Source organism: Schistocerca cancellata, chromosome 7 (genome assembly GCF_023864275.1).
Source record: "Schistocerca cancellata isolate TAMUIC-IGC-003103 chromosome 7, iqSchCanc2.1, whole genome shotgun sequence".
NCBI classification, from domain to species: Eukaryota; Metazoa; Arthropoda; class Insecta; order Orthoptera; family Acrididae; genus Schistocerca; species Schistocerca cancellata.
Genome location: NC_064632.1, coordinates 293,907,095 through 293,929,866, shown reverse-complemented (window position 1 = coordinate 293,929,866; position 22,772 = coordinate 293,907,095). Strand labels below are relative to the sequence as shown.

Below are 22,772 nucleotides of genomic sequence, written 5' to 3'. Positions count from 1 at the left end.
CCAGACTAGTTCCAACAGCAAGTTACACGTTCAAGTTCAACTTTTTCTTCTACTGGTACGTCCACGACATAGTGCAAAATGGAATTGATATTTTCTATTACCAAGTTACCAAATAAGAACAAAATAGAATAGATTAAATTAGGAAAACTGCATATCAGGATGAGTACCGAGTGATTCTGAGCGAAATGTAAAAAACTGCACTTCAATCACAATCACTGTGAGATGTCAGATTTGAGAACCTCAATTTTTATCATCTGGTACAACTTCTGGAACACAGTTCCATGCATTTCTTGTACAGGGTGTCTCAAAAGAAAGTTTATATTTGATGTGTCAAAATAAAACAGAGTTTGAAGTCTGTCAACAAATTCAATATTTATTATAGAAAAATGACGTTTAGGAACTTATTTCTTAAAAATTGTGTAATTTAAATGGAATCCAACACACCTACAGCTCTCATTTAAACAATAAACAAAATTTTGCATGACAGCTTGGCATGCAGACACTGGGATGGCTGCCACTTTGCTACAGATGTTTTCTTTCAACTGCTTCAGAAAAGTCTGATTATTGACATACAGTTTAGATTTGACATTTCCCCATAAGAAAAAATTGATGGGATTCAAATATGGACTGCGAGGGTGCCAGTTTATGTCTTGTTAGGGAAAATTTCACGAACTCTCAGTATAGCCACACTGGACGTACATGTTGGGTTCTATCTTGTTGAAACAATGTTCTTTGGTTACAAGCTGGAAATTTTTGCAATTCAGGCACCAAAAGGTCTTTTAACATTGTCACATAACATTCCGAATGCACTATAACTGCTCGTCCTTGAAAAAGTAAGGGCCCATTATTCCTCAAGCTGACATCCCAGTCAATACAGCAACTTTTAGTGAATAAAGGAGTTTGTCATGCTTCTGTTTATGATTTGTTGCACTCCAGTAGTTACAATTTTTCTTACTGAATTGACTGTTCAGGCGAAAATAAGCCTCGTCAAAAAACATGATGATGATAAATGAAGGGCACTCAAGTCATATCATTAATGAACTGCAGCCTATGTCTGGCACCCTGCACCAAATGGATTTTGTAAGGTTCCAGCGATGATCTATGCACATTTAAAGAATTTGCACACACATGAATCTAGGTTACGACTGTCACGAACAGACCAATTTACACTCTCCACGGATTTGCCCATTCTTGATGGCAACCGTTGTTCAGATTTCAGCTTGGCCAGTGTTGAAATGGTCTCAAATATTTTGATCCATTTCCAAATACAGGGAACACTTTGAGCATCCCTTACATTATGCAGTCCACAATCACTGCAAAATTTTCTCCATGCTAGTCACCAAAATCACTGTTTCTGTAAAATTCTCACGCAAAGAATGCGTGGTCTGCTTTTGAGAAATGCTCCATATCTACAGAATTCCTAAAGGCTAAGCAAGCAATGAAAATAACCCCCACTCTCCTCCGATTTGTTGCACATGTGCAGAGATTTCTTCAAATATAAACTTCCTTTTGTGACACCCAGTACTATCCAAATATGACTTCAAATATAAAAGATGTGAGAATGAAGAATAAGAAGGGAGAAAGAGAAAATATGAAGAAGAAGAGAGGAGGAGGGTGATAAAAACAATATATACCTTGGGTACGTATCAGACAGCTGATGCAAAGGAAACTGAATATAGCAAAGAAAGAGTAAACTTAAGGGCTTTGAAATATCTAAAACGAAAATCAAACAATGGAAAATCCAGTATGGAATAACAACAATATTATGAAGAAAAGGATAAATTTCTACTCATCATGTAATGGAGATGGCAGGTCATAGACAAGTACAACAAAAAGACTGCCAAACAAGTGAAAATCAAATTTATCATTATCAAAGCCAAACTCTCGACTACATAAGAGTACACCTTTCCTTGCTGTTACTTTCGATAGAAACGCTATATCTAATCAATAGAAACACTATATCTAACATTTCTTTTGAAGTAAAAAGATATGAGCAGTACAGCGCTTCATGAACATCACATTCATACTGTACTATCAACTATGACAAGTATTATGTTACTCCTATATTCTTAAATTTTCTCTTTACTCATTGAAATTGTCCACAAACCGCATTAATCCAAACCAGTTCATCTGTTTTACACTGTCCATATAGGGAGAAATGTTTGTGTAGAAAAAAAATTATGTGCATTTATCATCATCATCATACCATCTTTATCTTCACAAAAATGTAACACGCAACAGAAGAATAAGATAAATTTATAAAACACAATTTATGAAATGAAAGAGGAGTACAGAAAGTCTCGTGTGTTGCTTACCTCTCCCCAATATAAATTAGGGGGCAATTCAGGATACTTGTCCAACACATCATAGGCAACATTCTCCATGAACCAGCTGAATGATTTGCAATTAAGCTTTTTCTTCAGTGCAAGCTGTTCAGTGATATCACCCATGTCCAAGAACCGAGCCAGCGGTTCTCTTGTATAAAAAAATTCTTTGTATCTGTCATCAAACCACGTCTCAATAACACGTTTGTAGTTCTGAAAATATATTCATGACAACTGTAAACTGGCATCCTTGGAGCATCTAATAAATTAGGAGTATATCACAAACAAATCAGATCAATTCAAACTAAACATACTTTACTGTTATAGTCCTTTACACCAGGTATTTTTCCAGAGTACCTAAAGCACTCACGAGTTGTGCCATTACTCAAGAAAGGTAATGCAGAGATTATCTAAAACTACAGACCAGTTTCACTCACTGTTCACATTCTCTGAATAACTGAAGCAATCATGAAAAATAAACTAATGAGTTACATGAATAAATACAATGTTTTAACAAAACACAGATCAGTTACCGACCTGGGAATAATACAATACTGATCGTTACAGTGTTTGCAGAACTGGTACTTGAAGCTCCTAACAAGGATGTTTTGTGTTAGAGGCATATTCTTAGACTTATCCAATGCTTTTGACACTGATGACGGTAAAATACTACTACACAATGCTATTTTGTCAAGAACTGACCTTTCCTTTAATAACTTTTTTACATTGTCTAAAATCACTGTGAGGCACAATTACAGCTAAACAGACATTGTATCCCACCATGTTTTGGTTGCAGGGAACTGCTATTGCACGTAAGTTTCATTGTATGGGAGAATAAAAAATGAAAACTATATGTAACAAAAATGTATCTCAACATTATCATGCTGTCCGATGATGAATCTGTCGGTCTGAAACCAGTAATGGCACTATTTATACAAATAAATAGCATTATAAAAAGTGGTGGTTGCTTTTATCTTCTCTGCAAGAATCAAACTACTACTCAAGCCAAAATCACTATGTGTACGAGAAAATGCAAATGAGTGGTTCAGTCTTAAATGGAAAACAAGGTCTAAGAGTTAGATAGAGTTCACACGTGTGTAGATGGTATGTTTTATTGAAACAACTGCCAGACAAGAGATATGTAAACACAGTTATTCCTCAGGTAGTGTATCGGGTTCAATCTTGCTATTAATGAACAGTAGAGCCTCATTTAACTGTGCTAATTTTTGTCATAAGTCATTTGCATAATTGAAAATCTGGATAAATGTATGTATGAACAAAAGCAATTTTTGTATTATCTCAAGAAATATAACCTACTTTGCCCATGTATGGTTAACTTTCATATACATTGTCATACTTTTATCTTTCTAGGTTTTATGTAAGTGTTTATTAAAAAAAAACCACAAAGTTATTATCAACAGAAATCAATGTTTATCAAGAGGTAAGAGACATTGTCATACATACTTCTTTAAAATTACTAAAATACTGCAACCTTAATTGTGAAATACATAAAAAAGTAACAAAGGACAGTCGCTGTAGTTTAATTTTGTTTAAAATACTTGGCAATTTTCACCTGACGTAAAAAATTATTCTCTTCATTGCTGTTACATCATGAATTCAGTGTAGTAAACTCATGGTATCACACACGGTTTGTTTTTGGAACCATTTGACAACTGTTTGCAGGGCTTGAAATGCTTCTGCACGAGACGGTCCTGCATCATTTTCTGCACCAATGTTTTCTTCTGTTTTATGTTATTGTTTGTTTGCCTGCAATACGTTTTGAACAATTTTATCGTCTTACATGACCTGAAAACCTTATCATTACTGTCTCAAGTGAGCACCCCTTTTATATCATTGGCGTCACATTCCTGGCATATTTTTATGTTTATCACTAGCTCAGGTGTATCTTCCAAAAATATATTTCCTTTGGTAGTCTATTCCAAGCACTGTTTAAAGTCTTCCTTTCAATGAAATTCCACAAATCTACACCATGTAACAACACACTTTTAAATTCATTTGCTAGATAAATGACAAAATTTCTATATTATCTTTGTCACAGGTAAAAACCTGTTGTTTCCAAGTCATTTTAATGTGTCAATAACTCTTTGTTCCATGGTTGTAGCAAGGACTTCACGTTAGAACGCAAAAATTTCTACTGCAAATATGCAATTTTCTCTCTCTAACAGTTCCGTCAAAGGATGGCTTGGCTCCTTATCTGATAAGTGTTGTCGTATCAGTCAATGAATGTTCTGTGTTCATCCATGCACTTTTTTGGTTTGTATAAATTAAGGAGACCCTGATATTTTTGAAGAATATGGGGTTTTTTGATTTTCCAATGAGGGGAAAGGCATTGTATGGGTCCCAGTAACGTTTTGCTCCAACTAATATTGTTACTCAGTCTTTACTGGTTTTATCCTAGAGCTGAACTCTCACTGAGATGCTAAACGTTTTGGTTATAATGATCTCCAATTTAATTAAATTTTATCAGTGTTGTAAGCAAAGTCCAAGTCACAGTCTTTTTCTTCCAATTCTTTTTTTAAAACCATCTTTAAAAGAATTTGCTCCATCTAAATCACCCAGACATTTTTTCATCTTGCATTTCCAATTCATGAATTCCATGACGAGATTTAAGTCTGCACAACCATCCATTACTTGCCACAAACAATTCATTCCTACCTAGAGTCAGCACCTATATTTTTGTTTAAGTGTAATGCCTTTTTACAGAGCAAAGGACAAGGTATCAGTTGCCCTGTTAACCTATTTTTTTCTGGAAAAAAAATTTGTGGTGTATTTCAAAATTGAACCACTATTATTCTTCTTATTGCAGAAATAACTCACCATACTTACTAGGTAACTTACAACCAGTCTCTCCTTTTTCTTAATGAATCAGTAATGTTTATTTTAGCTTAAAGCGATAATAGCACTCTCTCGCATTTTGAAACTTGCAAGTGTAGCTGCAACCCAATGCAGCATTTGACAACTATCCAACTCAAACAATAACAACACATTTGCCGTCTGATTGAAACAGTAAAGAAATATGCAGGGCAGAGATTGCATAGGGTGTGGGCGGGTAGTGCCAGTGTGACACATCGGCACACACGAGGCCTAGATTGCAAAGCTATTTGCTTGTGGTCAACAATCCAGATAATCAGGAATCTGAGTAACTGACGTCTGGAGAATTGAGTCTCTGCTGTATATCAGTGACTTAACAGACAGTATAAGAGTGAAGAAAAAGTTCTTTTTGTTGATAACACCAACACTATAGTCACTGATAAAACACCAGAAATCCTATTTGAGAAGGCAAATGAGACCTCCAATGATGTTTACAATTGGGGAGTATGTAATAAATTAACACTGACCACAAAAAGAAAACAAACAGTGTGCACTTCAGCATAAAAAGGAAAATCAGTTCTGTCATATTAAGGATAAATGATGAATCTACAGACTGTGTAATGAACACAAAGTTTTTAAGGACGGTCTGTTTATCAAATAAGATGGAATGAACACACAAAGATATTGGCAAAAACAATGTCAACAGCATGTTTTGCTCTTAGGGTTCAATAATCAGCCAATGTCTTGCGGTGACATACTATTCTTATGCACATTCAATTCTTAACTATGAGATTCTTTCCTGGGGTCAAAACCACAAAATTAACATAATTTTTGAACTGCAGAAAGAGAAGCAGTAGCTGGGCCCACTGCAATGAACTATTAGGAAGAAAACAAAAGCTGGCTACCCTTACTATACCAAGTGAGTACATCTATTAATCTGTTGTGCATATTGGGAAAAATGTTATGATATATTTCACTAATAGTTCTATATGCAAAATCATAGGACAAGAGGAAATTTGGACTTTAAGGGGAGGAGGGGGGGTGACACCTTCTACCAGGGAATAACACTGCATACTAAAGTGCCCAAGGAGGCAAAAGACACTTATTTAAAAAAGCAGCTAAAATAATTCTTCATATGTAATGCATATTACACAATCAAAGATTAATTAGAGAATGCAGGGTAGTGGTTAACAAAAGGCAATAACTATGATTCATGAAAATCTTTTAATGTTTTACAAGAAAATCATGTGCTAAGATCTCCAGTGCATGACAGTATTGCCTTGTCATTCTCCTTAATTCAACATCTCACTCTTCATGGGGGGATGCTGACTCAGTTTTTTGAGGTGGGGTGAGGGAAGGACATGAAGATGTGCTTGGGGCATAGTGTCATGTTTACAGGCTTGGATTGTTTTCCAAACAGACTGGATTTTGTGGAAGGGGCATAGCAGCATGTCCGTGTAGAGTGATGACAAGAAAAACCATGTTTTACATTATAAGTTATCTGGAGCAAAGTGTGTGTATCATGAACAGTGCACAATAGGGACCAACTGAATGAGGCAGTGCAATTGCTACGACACTGACCTCATATTCGGGATGATGGAGTTGCTCTGTCCGGCCATTCTGTTTTAGGTTTTATGTGGTTTTCCTAAATCATTTCAGGCAAACATCCATGGCCGGCGACCTGTCCTACCCTCATACATGCATACTTACATAATCTGTATGTATGTAAATTTTTGAGCTATTTATTTTTATTGTATTATGATGACAAACCCCTTATTATTTTAAGATGATCCTTGGATGAATGAATGAATGGATAAATAAACAGATAATTGTATTTCCCAACAACTCAACAAGTTTTAAAAAGGAAGGAAATGCAACAGTTAAATCTGGAGGTATGCAACAGTATAGTTCTTAATTGATTCCTGTAAATGTCCCTTCTCCCAACTCACAATGGTTTAGTGATCTGATTCAACTGAATGTGAAAAAGGAAAGGAAACATTGGATTTTGGTTCAAATGTGGATTTTCTTGTTAATGTGAAGAGTAGAAGCAAAAAGAAAAAACACTTATTGTGTTTTCCTGTTTTAATATTTTCAGTGACATAACTAGATTAGTGATACACTGAGATTTCTACACAGATTTCTACACTGATTCATTATTATTATTATTATTATTATTATTATTACTATTTAATACACAAACATGATTGGCAGTGGTTGCCTGAAATAATTTAAGCATAGTTTAATAGATCCATTCTTAGTTTCCTGATTTCATTACAGTTGTGATATTAAGCAATATAAAGTAATAAAAAATACTTACGATGGTGATGAGAGGTCCTTTCTTCCGTTGAGCAAGTTTTCCAAAGTTGTATGGCATAAATCCACGATAAACATGCCCCACACGTGAGCAAGGAACCCATTCGATACTACCTCCACATTGCCAAATCTGTGTTACAAATCAAACACAGCTAAACATATTATGAACTCAAAACAGAATCACATGTAAACTTTTGTTAATGTACACTGTTTGGTATAAATATGACTACCTAAATCAGTATTTATATCTAAAAACAAAGTAGATGTGACTTACCAAATGAAAGTGCTGGCAGGTCGACAGACACACAAACGAACACAAACATACACACAAAATTCAAGCTTTCGCAACTAACTGTTGCCTCATCAGGAAAGAGGGAAGGAGAGGGAAAGACGAAAGGATGTGAGTTTTAAGGGAGAGGGTAAGGAGTCATTCCAGTCCCGGGAGCGGAAAGACTTACCTTAGGGGGAAAAAAGGGCGGGTACACACTCGTGCACACACACACATACATACCCATCCACACATATACAGACACAAGCAGACATATTTAAAGACAAAGGGTTTTAAGGGAGAGGGTAAGGAGTCATTCCAGTCCCAGGACTTTAAATATGTCTGCTTGTGTCTGTATATGTGTGGATGGGTATGTGTGTGTGTGTGCGCGCGAGTGTGTACCCGTCCTTTTTTCCCCCTAAGATAAGTCTTTCCGCTCCCGGGACTGGAATGACTCCTTACCCTCTCCCTTAAAACTCACATCCTTTCGTCTTTCCCTCTCCTTCCCTCTTTCCTGATGAGGCAACAGTTTGTTGCGAAAGCTTGAATTTTGTGTGTATGTTTGTGTTCGTTTGTGTGTCTGTCGACCTGCCAGCACTTTCATTTGGTAAGTCACATCTACTTTGTTTTTAGATATATTTTTCCTTCGTGGAATGTTTCCTTCTATTATAAATCAGTATTTATGTATTTATTATTATTAATTACAAAGGTGCCAGAATAGCAAGCAGCAAATAAAAGAAAAACAGAAACTGCTGCATGCCAGAGTTATTCACAGCGTGGCACAGCACTGAGTTGCAGTCTACGTTCCAATCCGCCTCATTCCACCTTGATAATAATTACTGAATAATTAATTTACTAACAAAAACTAATTACAGATGTAAAAGACAACAAGGGAGGAAATATTTACTGAATAATACTGTGTATATAATAGATTTTAAGAGCTACTGTGAGCTCAAGTTAGGTGCCAGATGAGAGTGTGTGTGAAAAAAGAACACTGAGACCCAATATGAATGACTTTACAACTTCTCCCTTGAAAGGTATACATGGCGTGGCCTCTGACTGACATTAAAGGTTGAGATTTGAATCTCTTAAGTTTCCAGAGCATTGTGGCATTAATGTAATAAAAAAAAACTCGTCCGATTTGGCACGTCTATATTTCTGAAACTAATACATATATACAATGGATTTTGTTTTCTGATGAACAGGAAACTAAAAAAAAATTTTTTTTCATAACTTTTCATAGGTGTTCAATATGCTCCATTGAGATGCACGGCATATGTCAATGCGGTATTCAAACTGTTCGCACACTGCAGCATGTCTTGAGTTACAGCTTCCGCAGCTGCTGTTATGCTATGTCTAAGTTCATTCATTGTTGTTGGTAACAGATGCACATAAAGAGTCTTTTATAAACCCCCACAAGAAATAATCACATAATCAGATCCAGTGACCTTGGATGCCAGTAATGAAGGCTGAACCATGTTCATGCCATCATCTAATGCTCTGTGCTGCAGGAGGATCCACACCATATCTAGTCACACTGAACAGTTATTACTGGCCCGCACTGCGCGAAATGTAGAAAACAAAATGCTTTCTGTTGTCCCAACACCATTTTTACTAGAACTGAAGTGGGTGCACACTAGTGCTACCTACCAGAAGCCACGTAAAACTCGAGAGTTTGATCTTTTCAACAGTATGTTGTTCACACACACATATCTCAAATAACATAATAGTTATGATTTTTTAAATATCTGATGATTATTTTTGATACACCCTGTGTAACAGCAGAATCCTTAGTTCACAATGCAGCTTCCCAGCAAGGACACCCCTTCACTGGGAGAATAAGAATGTTCATTTATCTGAGTGGGAGAGGGGATGGGGTAGAGGAACACACAAAGAAATCTGCAGCTTTTTCTGTATTTCACAAAAACTCTTTGGAGAGTTGGAGAGGAGATGAGGCATTACAAAGGACATAAATGAACTTTATTAAGTTCTCTGGGCACTTGTAAAGAAAATTTATTAAATACAGTAACTGCTCATCACTCAAAGAAGGTTATAAGTAGGGGCCTCCTGAATTTTAGGGAAAAGGGTGTTGTGACTGGCACCCATTTGAAGTCTGTGTCCGAGTGCTCAATAGAAAAACTACTTGGCGGATACAAATATTTTGGAGCTAATCCCTACAATGGATACAGGGTAGCTACCATACTAATCTGATGTTCTATTAAGATGTATTACACCAAGGGCAGCTCCAGCATCAGTGAAGAATTCCTGCAGCTGATGTAAAGCAATCATTCAGTGTTAGAGATAGCTATGCGGCTCCACATTTGTATCACAATTAAGTCTTCAATGTGCTAGTGCTTCAAGTTTGCATCTTCTTGATGATAGTATTTAAATTACTGAGGGCTGCTAGGTTGGGATAAATAACATTCTTCTGAAAGTGCTCTAATACTTGGTGAGATTTTGAGTGTCATGAATTAATACATTAAAACCCATGTGGCAGGATCAAGAATAAACCGAGCAGTACCTTAAATTGTCAGTGGATTCCAAGAGAGAGAAAAATGTATGCCAACTGTGTAGTGCAAGGTTCAATCATATCTGGAAAACTGAATGCTCGGTATTATTCAGGTCAGTTTAGCTCTCTTCTTTGGTGCCATGCACAAGTATAAATGGGAACAGTTTTGTTTTTGCATACTGTTTAAGGAAGCTACCATTCTTCTAAGTAAATCGTGTTTCCTTTCAAAAGATAAATCTGTTCTGATTAGCACACCGATAAAAAATCTTTCCCTAAGAAAAGCACTAGTTTTCTCCCTCTTCACATGTGCCATGGAGAGTGTGCATAATGTGGTCATTTTTGCAAACGATGAATTGTAGATAACAGAGATAAGAAAATCATCTCCAATTACAGGCTCTTCATTTTTAAGGGGATGGATCTATAGTGAAACGACAATTTTTTTCCCCCTTCTTCTTCACTCTTAACTGCCTTTCAGTTTGATTTTCATAAAGGATTTTCCACAGTGAAAACCATTACAATCTAGCAAACGAAGTTCTTGATAGAACTAAACAAAAGCTAATTTGATACTTTAAGTTTTCTGAGCAGATAAAATATTACATGATCTTTTGGGCACATATATGGGACATAACTGCTTTTTCTTGTTGTGTTATATACAACTCCAAAGGGATGATGTGTATCGTTATATGTTCTTACTGACACATGAGACTCGCGAATGGAAATCTTAAAATAAGTTAGTGTAGAAGAGAGGACACTTGTCGTCGTCGTCGTCGTCGCCGTCGTCATCGTCGGCATCATCATCTAAGACTGATTATGCCTTTCAGCGTTCAGTCTGGAGCATAGCCCCCCTTGTACAGTTCATCCATGATCCCCTATTCAGTGCTAACATTGGTGCCTCTTCTGATGTTAAACCTATTACTTCAAAATCATTCTGAACCGAATCCAAGTACCTTCTCCTCGGTCTGCCCCGACTCCTCCTACCTTCTACTGCTGAATCCATGAGTCTCTTGGGTAACCTTGCTTCTCCCATACGTGTAACATGACCCCATCATCTAAGCCTGTTTGCCCTGACTGCTACATCTATAGATTTCATTCCCAGTTTATCTTTGATTTCCTCATTGTGGACACCCTCCTGCCATTGTTCCCATCTACTAGTACCTGCAATCATCCTAGCTACTTTCATATCCGTAACCTCAACCTTCTTGATAAGGTAACCTGAACCCACGCAGCTTTCGCTCCCATACAACAAAGTTGGTCGAAAGATTGAACGGTGCACAAACAGTCTTGGTACTGACTTCCTTCTTGCAGAAGAGAGTAGATCGTAGCTGAGCGCTCACTGCATTAGCTTTGCTACACCTCGCTTCCAGTTCTTTCACTATGTTGCCATCCTGTGAGAATATGCATCCTAAGTACTTGAAACCGTCCACCTGTTCTAACTTTGTTCCTCCTATTTGGCACTCAATCCGTTTATATTTCTTTCCCACTGACATTACTTTCGTTTTGGAGATGCTAATCTTCATACCATAGTCCTTACATTTCTGATCTAGCTCTGAAATATTACTCTGCAAACTTTCAATCAAATCTGCCATCACAACTAAGTCATCCGCATATGCAAGACTGCTTATTTTGTGTTCACATATCTTAATCTCACCCAGCCAGTCTATTGTTTTCAACATATGATCCATAAATAATATGAATAACAGTGGAGACAGGTTGCAGCCTTGTCTTACCCCTGAAACTACTCTGAACCATGAACTCAATTTACCGTCAACTCTAACTGCTGCCTGACTATCCATGTAAAGACCTTTAATTGCTTGCAAAAGTTTGCCTCCTATTCCATAATCTTGTAGAACAGACAATAACTTCCTCTTTGGAACCCGGTCATATGCCTTTTCTAGATCTATAAAGCATAGATACAATTCCCCGTTCCACTCATAAACCTTCTCCATTATTTGCCGTAAGCTAAAGATCTGGTCCTGACAACCTCTAATGGGCCTAAACCCACACTGATTTTCATCCAATTGGTCCTCAACTAATACTCGCACTTTCCTTTCAACAATACCTGAGAAGATTTTACCCACAACGCTGATTAAAGAGATACCTCTGTAGTTGTTACAATCTTTTCTGTTTCCATGTTTAAAGATTGGTGTGATTACTGCTTTTGTCCAGTCTGATGGAACCTGTCCCAACTCCCAGGCCATTTCAATTATCCTGTGTAGCCATTTAAGACCTGACATTCCACTGTATTTGATGAGTTCCGACTTAATTTCATCCACCCCAGCCGCTTTATTGCACTGCAATCTATTGACCATTTTTTCCACTTCCTCAAATGTGATCCTATTTCCATCATCATTCCTATCCCATTCTACCTCGAAATCTGAAACATTACTGATCGCATTTTCACCTACATTGAGCAACTCTTCAAAATATTCCCTCCATCTGCCCAAGGCATCCACAGGATTCACCAGCAGTTTTCCTGGTGTGGATATGTTATTTTACTTGCAGTGTAGAATCATGCTGGGTCTTCAAGATGGGACCCCAAGTGCAATAACTTCATAAGAGAAAGTACCTTCATAGGCGCAAATATAGAAGTTCCTAGAATTGAAATCTACTTTGGAGAAGGACCAAGTCTTTGGACAATATAAATGATTTTGACAATAGTTATGATGTCAATCAGACAAATGAAATGTTAATGACCATGATGATGATTTTTGGTTTGTGGGGTGCACAACTGCGTGGTCATCAGCACCCATACAAATCCCAATTTTTACACAGTCCAATTTTTTTTTTTCACAGTCCAATCTAGCCACTGTCACGAATAATGATGATGATGAAATGATGAGGGCAACACAAACACCCAGTCCCCAGGCAGAGAAATGAAATGTTAATAAAATGTCATTCAGCCTTTGGACAGATTTCTACGTAAATGTTTATTGTCAGACACTATGTTTTGACAGAAGTTTGATGTTATCCAGCTGAAGTTGTATATGTTTATGGAAAAATAAGCATTATAAATACAGAAATACATGGGTATATTATTCAAGGGAACTCAGAGAAGCCATACTGAATTTCCTTACAACAGTAACTAAGTAGTGTGGAAATTAGGTCTGTTGTAGCCTAACATAAGACCATGGTCAAGTGGCTAAAAGTAAATCTTGATTAAATAAATCACGTCCAATGAAATGGAATGATGCTTCCTTTTGTAATTTTTATCTGAGAATCTTCCAGCCACTGTCACTGAGTGACCGCTTCCTTTTGTAACTTTTATCTGAGAATCTTCCAGCCACTGTCACTGACTGACCATGAAAGGTGAGGCAGTTTATTAACGAAGACTCATAACTAAATGGCAGCAAGTTTGAGTCAAACACAAAACCATTACTTAAGCATACACCATCCATCACTTTATTTGTTAAGTAGTATTTTTTTTTAATGTAAGGGAGACACCATGTGCAACTCTCTATCACTTCTGGTGATAAATTTAAGTTAGATTACTAAGTGGAAGTGCTTATTATGCAGTTTTAAAATCAATGATGTTCTGTAGATGTGTTGACGATACATTCATAGTGCAGCACCATTCACAGGAATTTCAAGGTAACCATGAAACAAGAGAAGACTGGCTGTTTACCATTTTTTGAATGTGTTAGTTTGATAGGGTGTTTCTCTATGGTATTCAGTGTACAGTAAACCCATCAACACGGATTTATACTTGTGGGGCATTCAGCTATGTTTACACTTTGTACATTATGAGTAAGTGCTCTTATAATTTTCAGAGCCCATGTAGGCTATGACGCTGACAGCCTCCGGGAAATCTGATACATCTGCTGGCTGAAGTTTAGGAACACTGATGTTCACGTTACATTAAGAGATCAAACTTCAGACTAATCACAGGAAGTAGTAAGAGAGTTTGCAATATCTATGAATTTTCTTCCATGTGTGGCACATGTTTGTGATTCTGGCAATTTTCGAGAAAAACATAGGAAAGTGCTCGAGTCCACCTTACAAGCCTGCAACTGTTTTACATACAGAAGAGAGAGCGATTTTACGAAAGGCAGAAATCCATAAAATTTCGTGTCAGTTTGTTGTAATTGCTAAGTAGGACAAAGCACACAAACACAACAGCTCATTAAACACCAATGGCAGATCACTTAGAACAATCAAACAAACCTATGGTGCATTTCCACAGGCCATTCCATTAATTATGACAAGATTCAGATGCTGGACATAATGTCATACCTTTGGGATTCTACTGCCATGGAAGCAGTAGAAATCATCAAAGGGCAGGTCTACTGATAACTGGGATGAGGGCTTCCAATTACGATGATTCGTGGAATCCTCTTATTTCCGATATTCTCTGTCACAAGGGGTAGGGGCAATGCAGTCTACATTCTATGTATATGGAAAGATTATGTACCAACTTTCTCATCCAGAAATCTCATTTGAATGTTGTTTCTTTGCGAGATCAAGAAATGCCTTGTGTGGACACACAATTGCAATGCATAAATAGTTCACAAATTGAGGGCTGCTCAGCTAGCTATAGAGAAACACATTGGGAATCACTAGGAGAATTGAAAACAAATAAATTGACTGCAGAACAGACTGGAGCAGGACACACAGTAGTTGCGGCTGTAATGCAAATAGGCATACTGTGTAACCAGGTGAATATACGTTAAATGAACAAAAGAAGTTGGTGACAATTTCAAGAGAGAAGAAAAGAACAAGACAGGAATCTAATGGGGGCAGCGTGCTGAGTCTCACTGAAGACCATAATACATCAAGGGGTCCGGATTAAGCATTTCTGTACTAGATAACTTCTTTTAAGTATCCATAAATTCTCTAAAATAAATAAATACAATAACAATTAAGAAAAATATAATGTTAATTGTATCTACCACTTCATTCTGACCACATCAATGAGCTTAAATTGCTTTTCAATATCAGATGTGTGTGTTTCTATTACACCTTTCCAAGTTAAGCAGTGGTCAAAATTGTAATACTGTAAAAGGTTTCTTGTGTATGAACACTTTTTAAATGCAGAAATTCATATCTAGGTTTCTGGGTCTTTCAAATACTTAATTACCGATTTGTTGTGCCTTTTTCATGAGTACAATATTACAGGATCTCTCTTGTGGAAAATCTGGTAGATCAGTCTCCATAAAATAATATTGTGGTACAAATATTAACAAGCAATTTCAATTGCTCTGTCTACTTAAATCTCTCAAATTAAGATTATCATCACAACAATTTGTTAGATGACTATATGTAGGTGATTTTAGTTTTACTACTTGCCTTGAAAGAAAGCTCAAAGTTTTCACCACCCCAAACAAGCAGTCCTGGATCATACGCACCCAGTTCCAGAAAATATTTCCGATTTATTGCGAACAGACCACCAGCATGTGTTGGGGACCTATAACATATAATGCACTGACAATTTTATGAAAAGAAAAACATACCTGACTACACTATTTTCTCTTATTATTAAATGTAAAAGTATTCTGTATCTGCCCGAAATGGAATCACAAAACTATAACTATGAAATGTTGGTATACAGGAGCATGGAAGCAACTCAGTTGGAACTGTTACAAAAAGCGAATTGTACACACAATTAGGAAACCCATGGACACTCACTAATACTAATGACATGCTGAAACATCAGGCTATGCATTTCATTTTACATAAGAGCAAATAAAATGCAACAATATCTGAGTTGCAAGTGCTCACATGCAGACGAATGTCATGTGACACATATTCACAGACAAAAATCAATTATTGACAAAATTATTTAATTAGATGAATAAAATAGCTACTCACCAAGCAGCAGCACAACACAAACATAAAAGACGGTTGTAATTGGCAATTACTACCATTTTTTGTGTGTGTGTTCTGCTGTCAATTGGTGAGCAGATTTATTATCTATCCATTTAAATAATATTCACAAAAAATCAGATAAATGTACCAGCTTCTGCTCTTCTTCCAGAATATGTGCAATCTCCCTTCCTTCTTTCCCACCTCTGTACATGCAATGCAATGCATGTATGTTAACAACATGGTGAAGCAGAAACTTCAGGAAAGCACTGAACTCCAGTATCATTTGGAAGTACAACTTAATTAATTGATAACAAATTCCAAAGTTTAAAGCACACTCTGCCACACAAACATCAGTACAGTAATCTTAATCAACTGCTGTAGATGAATGCATTTCAGCTGACCAGGGTTGGAAGGAGGCATCATTGGCAGACCTTTTTCCAAAAGATAAAAGTACTCTTCTTTCATTGTGCTGCAGTTCAGCAACCACTGATCAAAAGAACTATATATCTCAAAGGGGCATAAGCAATGCCATCACCAGTCTATGAGAAAAAAAGTTTCACACGGTGATGCAGCATGCTACATGATATGGCCCCAGATGGGCATGTGAAGGGAGTGCCCTGCAAATATTATTTACAAAAGTGTTCCTTAGTGATGGTGGTCTGGAGTGGTTACTCCTACTTTGAACTCAGGCCATTCATTTTAGGTGATGGCAAAATGAAGGCAAATGTTTATAAAGATCTCCAACTACTGCTTGCTTCCGTAACTATATGTACAACTGATGTATTGGACCTTTTCTTGATCAGCACGCTAATGCATTTCTTTGCAATGCAATATCAATTACATCATGGTTTGCACAGAATCAGGTGGATTTGCCAGACATATGGGCACAAGCCACAACTTAAACCCAATGGTAAATATTTGGGATGAACTAAAGTATCATTTTCTAACATCTTAGGTACACTAAATATTTCACATTGATTTTGTACAGGAGAAGCCTAAGAGAACAACAGAAAATACTAACTCTGCTAGTAATTTGATCTATTCCTCCCAAGTGACTCCCCCCCCCCCCAACCACGCACGCGCGTGCATGCGCCCCCCCCCCCCCCCCACACACACACACGCACAAACAAAAAACACTCTCTCTCTCTCTCTCTCTCTCTCCTGAAACTATTAGTTCTTTTCCAAGGTAGGAAAGAGGGATAGATTGGATGAGGTAAAAAAGTGCAGTCACTCAAAATAAAGGATGTGAGGTTGAAGGGATGACCCTCTCTCTCATCCTCACAACAAGTAGGTCCCTTTCAGCCTGGAGTCTGAGTGACTTGCCCTTCATTTCTAATTTCCTCCAAATGATCCCTCTTTCCTCCCCAAGGAGGGAACTAATATTTCCAAAAGCTAGAATTTTTTTTTCCTTCACTTCTTGAATGTGTGTGTCAGTAGTACTGCAACTTTGCTTCCCAAAGGTAAGTACTGGCCAGGCATTCTGTCTTTTAAGTATTGGCCAGGCATTCTGTCTTTTAGTAATGTTGTAGTTTTCTCAGGCACATTTTAATTCTGATACAGATAACTCTGTTTATCTTTTTGGAGTTAACTGCTATAACTGGCTCCACCAACATTCTGGTTTTAAGTTGAGTAATTTCACAAAAATTATTTTCACCTTCAAACTCATTAACTTACTTGTGCAATGTCTTATGCACGAGCTGCTTTTGTAAACAAATGGAGCAGCACAATATAATACAATAACACAATCCAGAGTTCACTGCACCATCGTACTATTGATTATTCCTTCTTTTGTCACGGTCTCTTATTTATCGTATCTCATTCCATTCTTAGAATTCCTAAGAAAGTTAAGACTTTTTGTTGTGTAGTTTCACACCTAGTATTTTTTATGGATGTATGTTAATACCTGACCAAATTTTCCTAAAGCAATTAGTGAATATGTGAATTATAGATAGCTACTATGATGGAGACAGACTGCCTTTGTCACCATAGCAAACTGAATAATTCAGTGTGTCACAATTGTAACACTTGTGAGCTGGAAAAGCAATATGCGCAACATCAGCACGTCTGATTGCAGTCCATCATTGAAAAACACTCCCACTAGTGACAACGGCTTTGGGCAACAATGGGGTGATGACATTAGTCACCATCCAGTATGGTTGATTGCAATAGCTGATGGATGTATAACAGTGCAGAAAATCATTCAGTAGTTCAATGCTGGTCAACAAAAACTAATGAACCACCAACACCATCCAAAACACTTCCTTGTTAAGAGGGGGTATTAAAAAAAACTGGAGTTATTTTTTAAAAGCTATGTATTTTCAAACTGTTTACTAAACAGCCTCGTCTCCTTCAAAATACTCTCCATTACAACTAATACATTTGTTCCACTGGTGCTTCCACTGTTCAAAACATTTTTTGTGGTCATCTTTAGAAATGGCTGGCAGTTTCTCCCTCGTTTGTTTCCTCGACTTCCTCAATGTTGTCAAATCAGAGTCCTTTCAGGACCCTTTTCATGTGGGCAAATAAGAAAAAGTCAAACACAACCAGTTCAAGAGAGTGAGGTGCTTTGGGCAGTGGAACCATACCATTTTTAGCCAAAAACAGAGATGGCTGTGTGGGCAAGTGTGTTGTAGTGGGAGAACCAGTCTCCTGTCTGGAACTAATCGGGCCTTTTTTTGACAAACACTGTTGTGCAATCTTCTAAAACTTCCACATAAATAGTCTGATTGATGGTCTGACATAGGGAAACAAACTCTGAACGAATTTTTTCAATATTTTCGCCGATTTGGGCAGTTGATGGACATTCAGAATGAGGTTTGTCATCAATCGACATGTCGCCATTTTTAAATCTAGCAAACCACTTGTACATTTGAGTTTTTCCTATAGCTTATCTTGGTAAGTTGTTTTCAATATTAGAAACAGATTCAGCATCATTTTTACTGAACAAAAAACAAAATTTTACATCTGCACATTGTTCACTTAAACTTGCCACCATAAAAAATGTAACAAGAACAAAACAACAATCTTAGCAAAAACAATCACTGCTGATGAACAGAACAAACCAGGTCAACAACACAGGCGGCACTGAACTGACAAAGAGCTGCCCTATAAACGACTAGTGGCAGAAATGTAAAAGCATGGAAAAAGTTGACCTGGTACATGCCAATGTACAAGCATGTTGAAAACCATATGGTGTGATGCATCTGGATGCCACCAGGCACACAAATGGTGCAGGAGGTTCACACTGGAGGACAAGAGGCTTCTAATACAGTATCTGATCAAATGTATCCACACACTTATTAGTGGACATTAACGTGGGATGTGTCCACCATTCATCTTTATAATGGCTGGAACTCTGTTAGGGATATTTTCAATGAGGTGTCTACGTCTGCGGAAGAATGGCAGCCCATTCTTTCTCAAGAGAAGAAACTAGCAAAGGTAGTGATGCTAGATGCTGGAGTCTGCAGCAAAGTCAACGTTCTAACCCATCCCAAAGGTATTCCATTGGGTTCAGGTTGGGACTCTCATTGTCCACAAATCACTGCCTTGAAGATGTTGCATTATGACAGGGTGTGTTGTCATGCTGATACAATCATCTCCAAACTGTTTCTCTACTGTGCACAATGTACAATGTTGTACAATGTTTTCATATCCTTCCATATTTAGCATTTTCTTATGTGCAATAAGGGGACCATGCTTTAACTCTGAAAACCCACCCCACTACATCGTAATACCATCTCCTTCCTACTTTACTCTTGCCACTTGATGGCAGGTAACTTTCTCCAGGCATTTGCCCACTTAGCATTGACAACAGAAATTTGTGGCTATGAGGAGCTTTTCAACCACTGTATCCCATTCTTTTAACTCCTTGGCACTCTCACTGTGTTAACTGGATCGCCGGTAGCATTCACCAGTTATTCACGATTTCATGTGATTTTTTACAATTTCCCTCTGTAACGCCTGATGGTCCCTGCCCGTCAGTACATGGCGTCTGCCTGTCTTGGTTTAGCTGTGGTTGTTCCTTTGTGTTTCCAAATCACAATCAAATCATCAATAGTTGACTTGGGCAGCTTCAGAAGGGCTGAAATGTCCCCGATGGATACATTACTCAGGTGACAGCCTATGATTAGTACTGTTTGAAGTCCCTGAGCTCTCCTGGCTAATCCCTTCTGCTGTTGCTGCTTCTCTACTGACAACAAAATACTCCCCCACCCCTTTTATACTGAAAGTCTGCCTCTCATTGCATCTAGTGATCAATTCGACTTTATGTAGGATGTCCACATACTTTTGATCAAACAGTGTACATCTCAAAATCATCTCACACTGGAGAACAATACATATTTTTACTGACTGACCATGTGCACCCATTTGTTCATTTACATCAGCTACCTACCACTTTCAGCAAGCAATTCAACACTTTACGCCGCGATGACAAAAGTCATTGGACAGCAATATACATATCTACAGATGGCGGTACTATTGCTTACGCAAGGTATAAAGGGCAGCAAATTGGCACAGCTACCATTTGTACTTGGGTGATTCATGTGAAAAAGTTTCTGATGTGATTATGGCTGCAGGACAGGAATTAACGGGCTTTGAATGTGGAATGGTAGTTGGAGCTAGACGAATGGGATTTTCCATTTTAGAAATCGTTAGGGAATTCAATTTTCCAAGATCCACAGTGTGCTGAGAATATCAAATTTCAGGCATTACCTCTCACTGTGGACAACACAGTTGCCAACAGCCTTCACTTAACAACCTAGAACAGTGGTATACGCATCGTGTTGCTAGTGTTAACAGACAAGCAACATCGAAGTAACCAGAGAAACTAATGTGGAACATACGACAAATATATCCATTAGGAAAGCATGGTAAAATTTGGTGTTTATGAGTTATGGCAGCAGAGGACCAACATGAGTGCCTTTGCTAAGAGCATGACATCACCTGCAGTGCCTCTCCTGGGCTTGTGATTGTATCAGTTGGACCCCACATGACCATGACCTGGTCAGATGAGACCAAACCTCAGGTGGTAAGAGTTGATGGTAGGGCTGGAGTGTGGAACGCACCCCGCCAAGCCATGGGTGCAAATTGTCAACAAGGCACTGTGCAAGCTGGTGGTAGCTCCGTAATACTGTGGGCTGTGTTTACGCAGAATGGACTGGGTCCTCCGGTCCAACTGAACCAATCGTTGACTGGGAATAGTTACATTTGGCTACTTTGAGACCGTATGCAGCCATTCCTAGACTTAATATCCCAAACAATGATATAATTTTTTATGGATAACAATATGCTATGTCACTGGGCCACAATTGTTCACAACTGGTTTGAAGAACATTCTGGACGATTCAAGCAAATAATTTGGCCACCCAGATTGGCTGACGTGAGGCCCTTCAGTCATGGGATATAACTGCAAAAACCTGCACTGTCAACACTTTTACAATTATGGACAGCTATATTGGCACCATGGCTCATTACTTCTGCAGGGGACTTCCAGTGACTTGTTAAGTCCATGCCAAGTCAAGTACCTGCATTATGCTGGGCGAAAGGAAATCCAACATTATATTAGGAGGTATCCTGTGACTTTTGCCCCCTCAGTGTGTAATTCGCAAACTGAGTTATAGCTACTTGAGGAAGCCTCAAACACCCTTGATGTTAAATGAGCTCAATACCACCGGGCAGCACAGAATGTGACACGTTCACCCCTGGCCCAGCTCCAACCAACCTCAGTGAATTGTGAACGGCAGTTGAACATCATGTATGTGAGTGGCTCCCCAATGCTTCTGAATTTTTCACTGAATCAATGTATTTAACTGTAATCAGGGCAAAAGTAGGCACTACATCTACAAGGTGAGCTGGCTAATTACACTGGCTATGAATACATAGTGGAGCTCAGTGGTAAAGAGACTGAGTCCAAAGCTTTTGGGTTCGATCCCAGATAAATTCTAGAATTTTTATCTGTCACTAATCATTTCTTTCACCTCTGGTAATGTTTGCAGATATGAAAAATGTCCAGCTGCACTATAATTTGGAACCCCCGTTAAATTGTAGGTCCCCTGTAGCTGACTAGGGAAGTCACTTCATAGGTTGGGGAAAGGCAACAGACTACCATCTCCAACAGGACCATGCCTAGTAAAGCACTGTGGTATTCAAATCAACTTTCATGTTGATGACAGATCTACTTTATGAAAGCACAAACATGTCCAAAACAACAGCAGTACAAAATTTCTAACAGTGATTTCTCTGTGCTAAAAATTCTACTATTATTGCTGTACAGTTTTTGAATCCTATCCCTTTTGTAATTTATTTATTTATTTATTCACACATCATGTTCTGGAGGCTCCATCGTGAAGAAGAACCTTCAAGGATGTGGTAAAACTAACATTATATCAACAAACAAGAGTATATCGAAGAAAAGCATTAATAACTAAACTATTGTTTAACTCCTGTAAGCTATTTGTGCTTGCTCAGGCTAAATTTAACAGAGTATAATTGGCACTACTGGTGCTACTTTGAAGAGAGTGGTTGCTTCCTCTGTTATATGAAATATCTGGTGTTTATACCTGCGAGCTTTCAAAAAATAAATAAATAAATAAATAAAAATTAATGGTGGGCCTCAACTACATACCCTCAGACTCAGAGTTGAAATATTAAAAGTTTTGGCTGGTTTTGTTGTCTAGGGGGTAGGATACGTAGTTGCCACATTACATGTCAAATACTGCTGAGT

The 22,772-nt window shown here is 37.8% G+C and overlaps 1 protein-coding gene across 1 annotated transcript in view; it reads right to left on the bottom strand.

The window, feature by feature from the left end:
- LOC126091992 (N-acetylgalactosaminyltransferase 7-like) overlaps positions 1-22,772 on the bottom strand; it is an 86,733-nt gene that overhangs the window by 28,554 nt on the left and 35,407 nt on the right. The window contains 3 exon segments of the mRNA XM_049907363.1: positions 2,316-2,537; positions 7,474-7,599; positions 15,530-15,647. Of these exon segments, the coding sequence (XP_049763320.1) occupies positions 2,316-2,537; positions 7,474-7,599; positions 15,530-15,647 (466 nt within the window).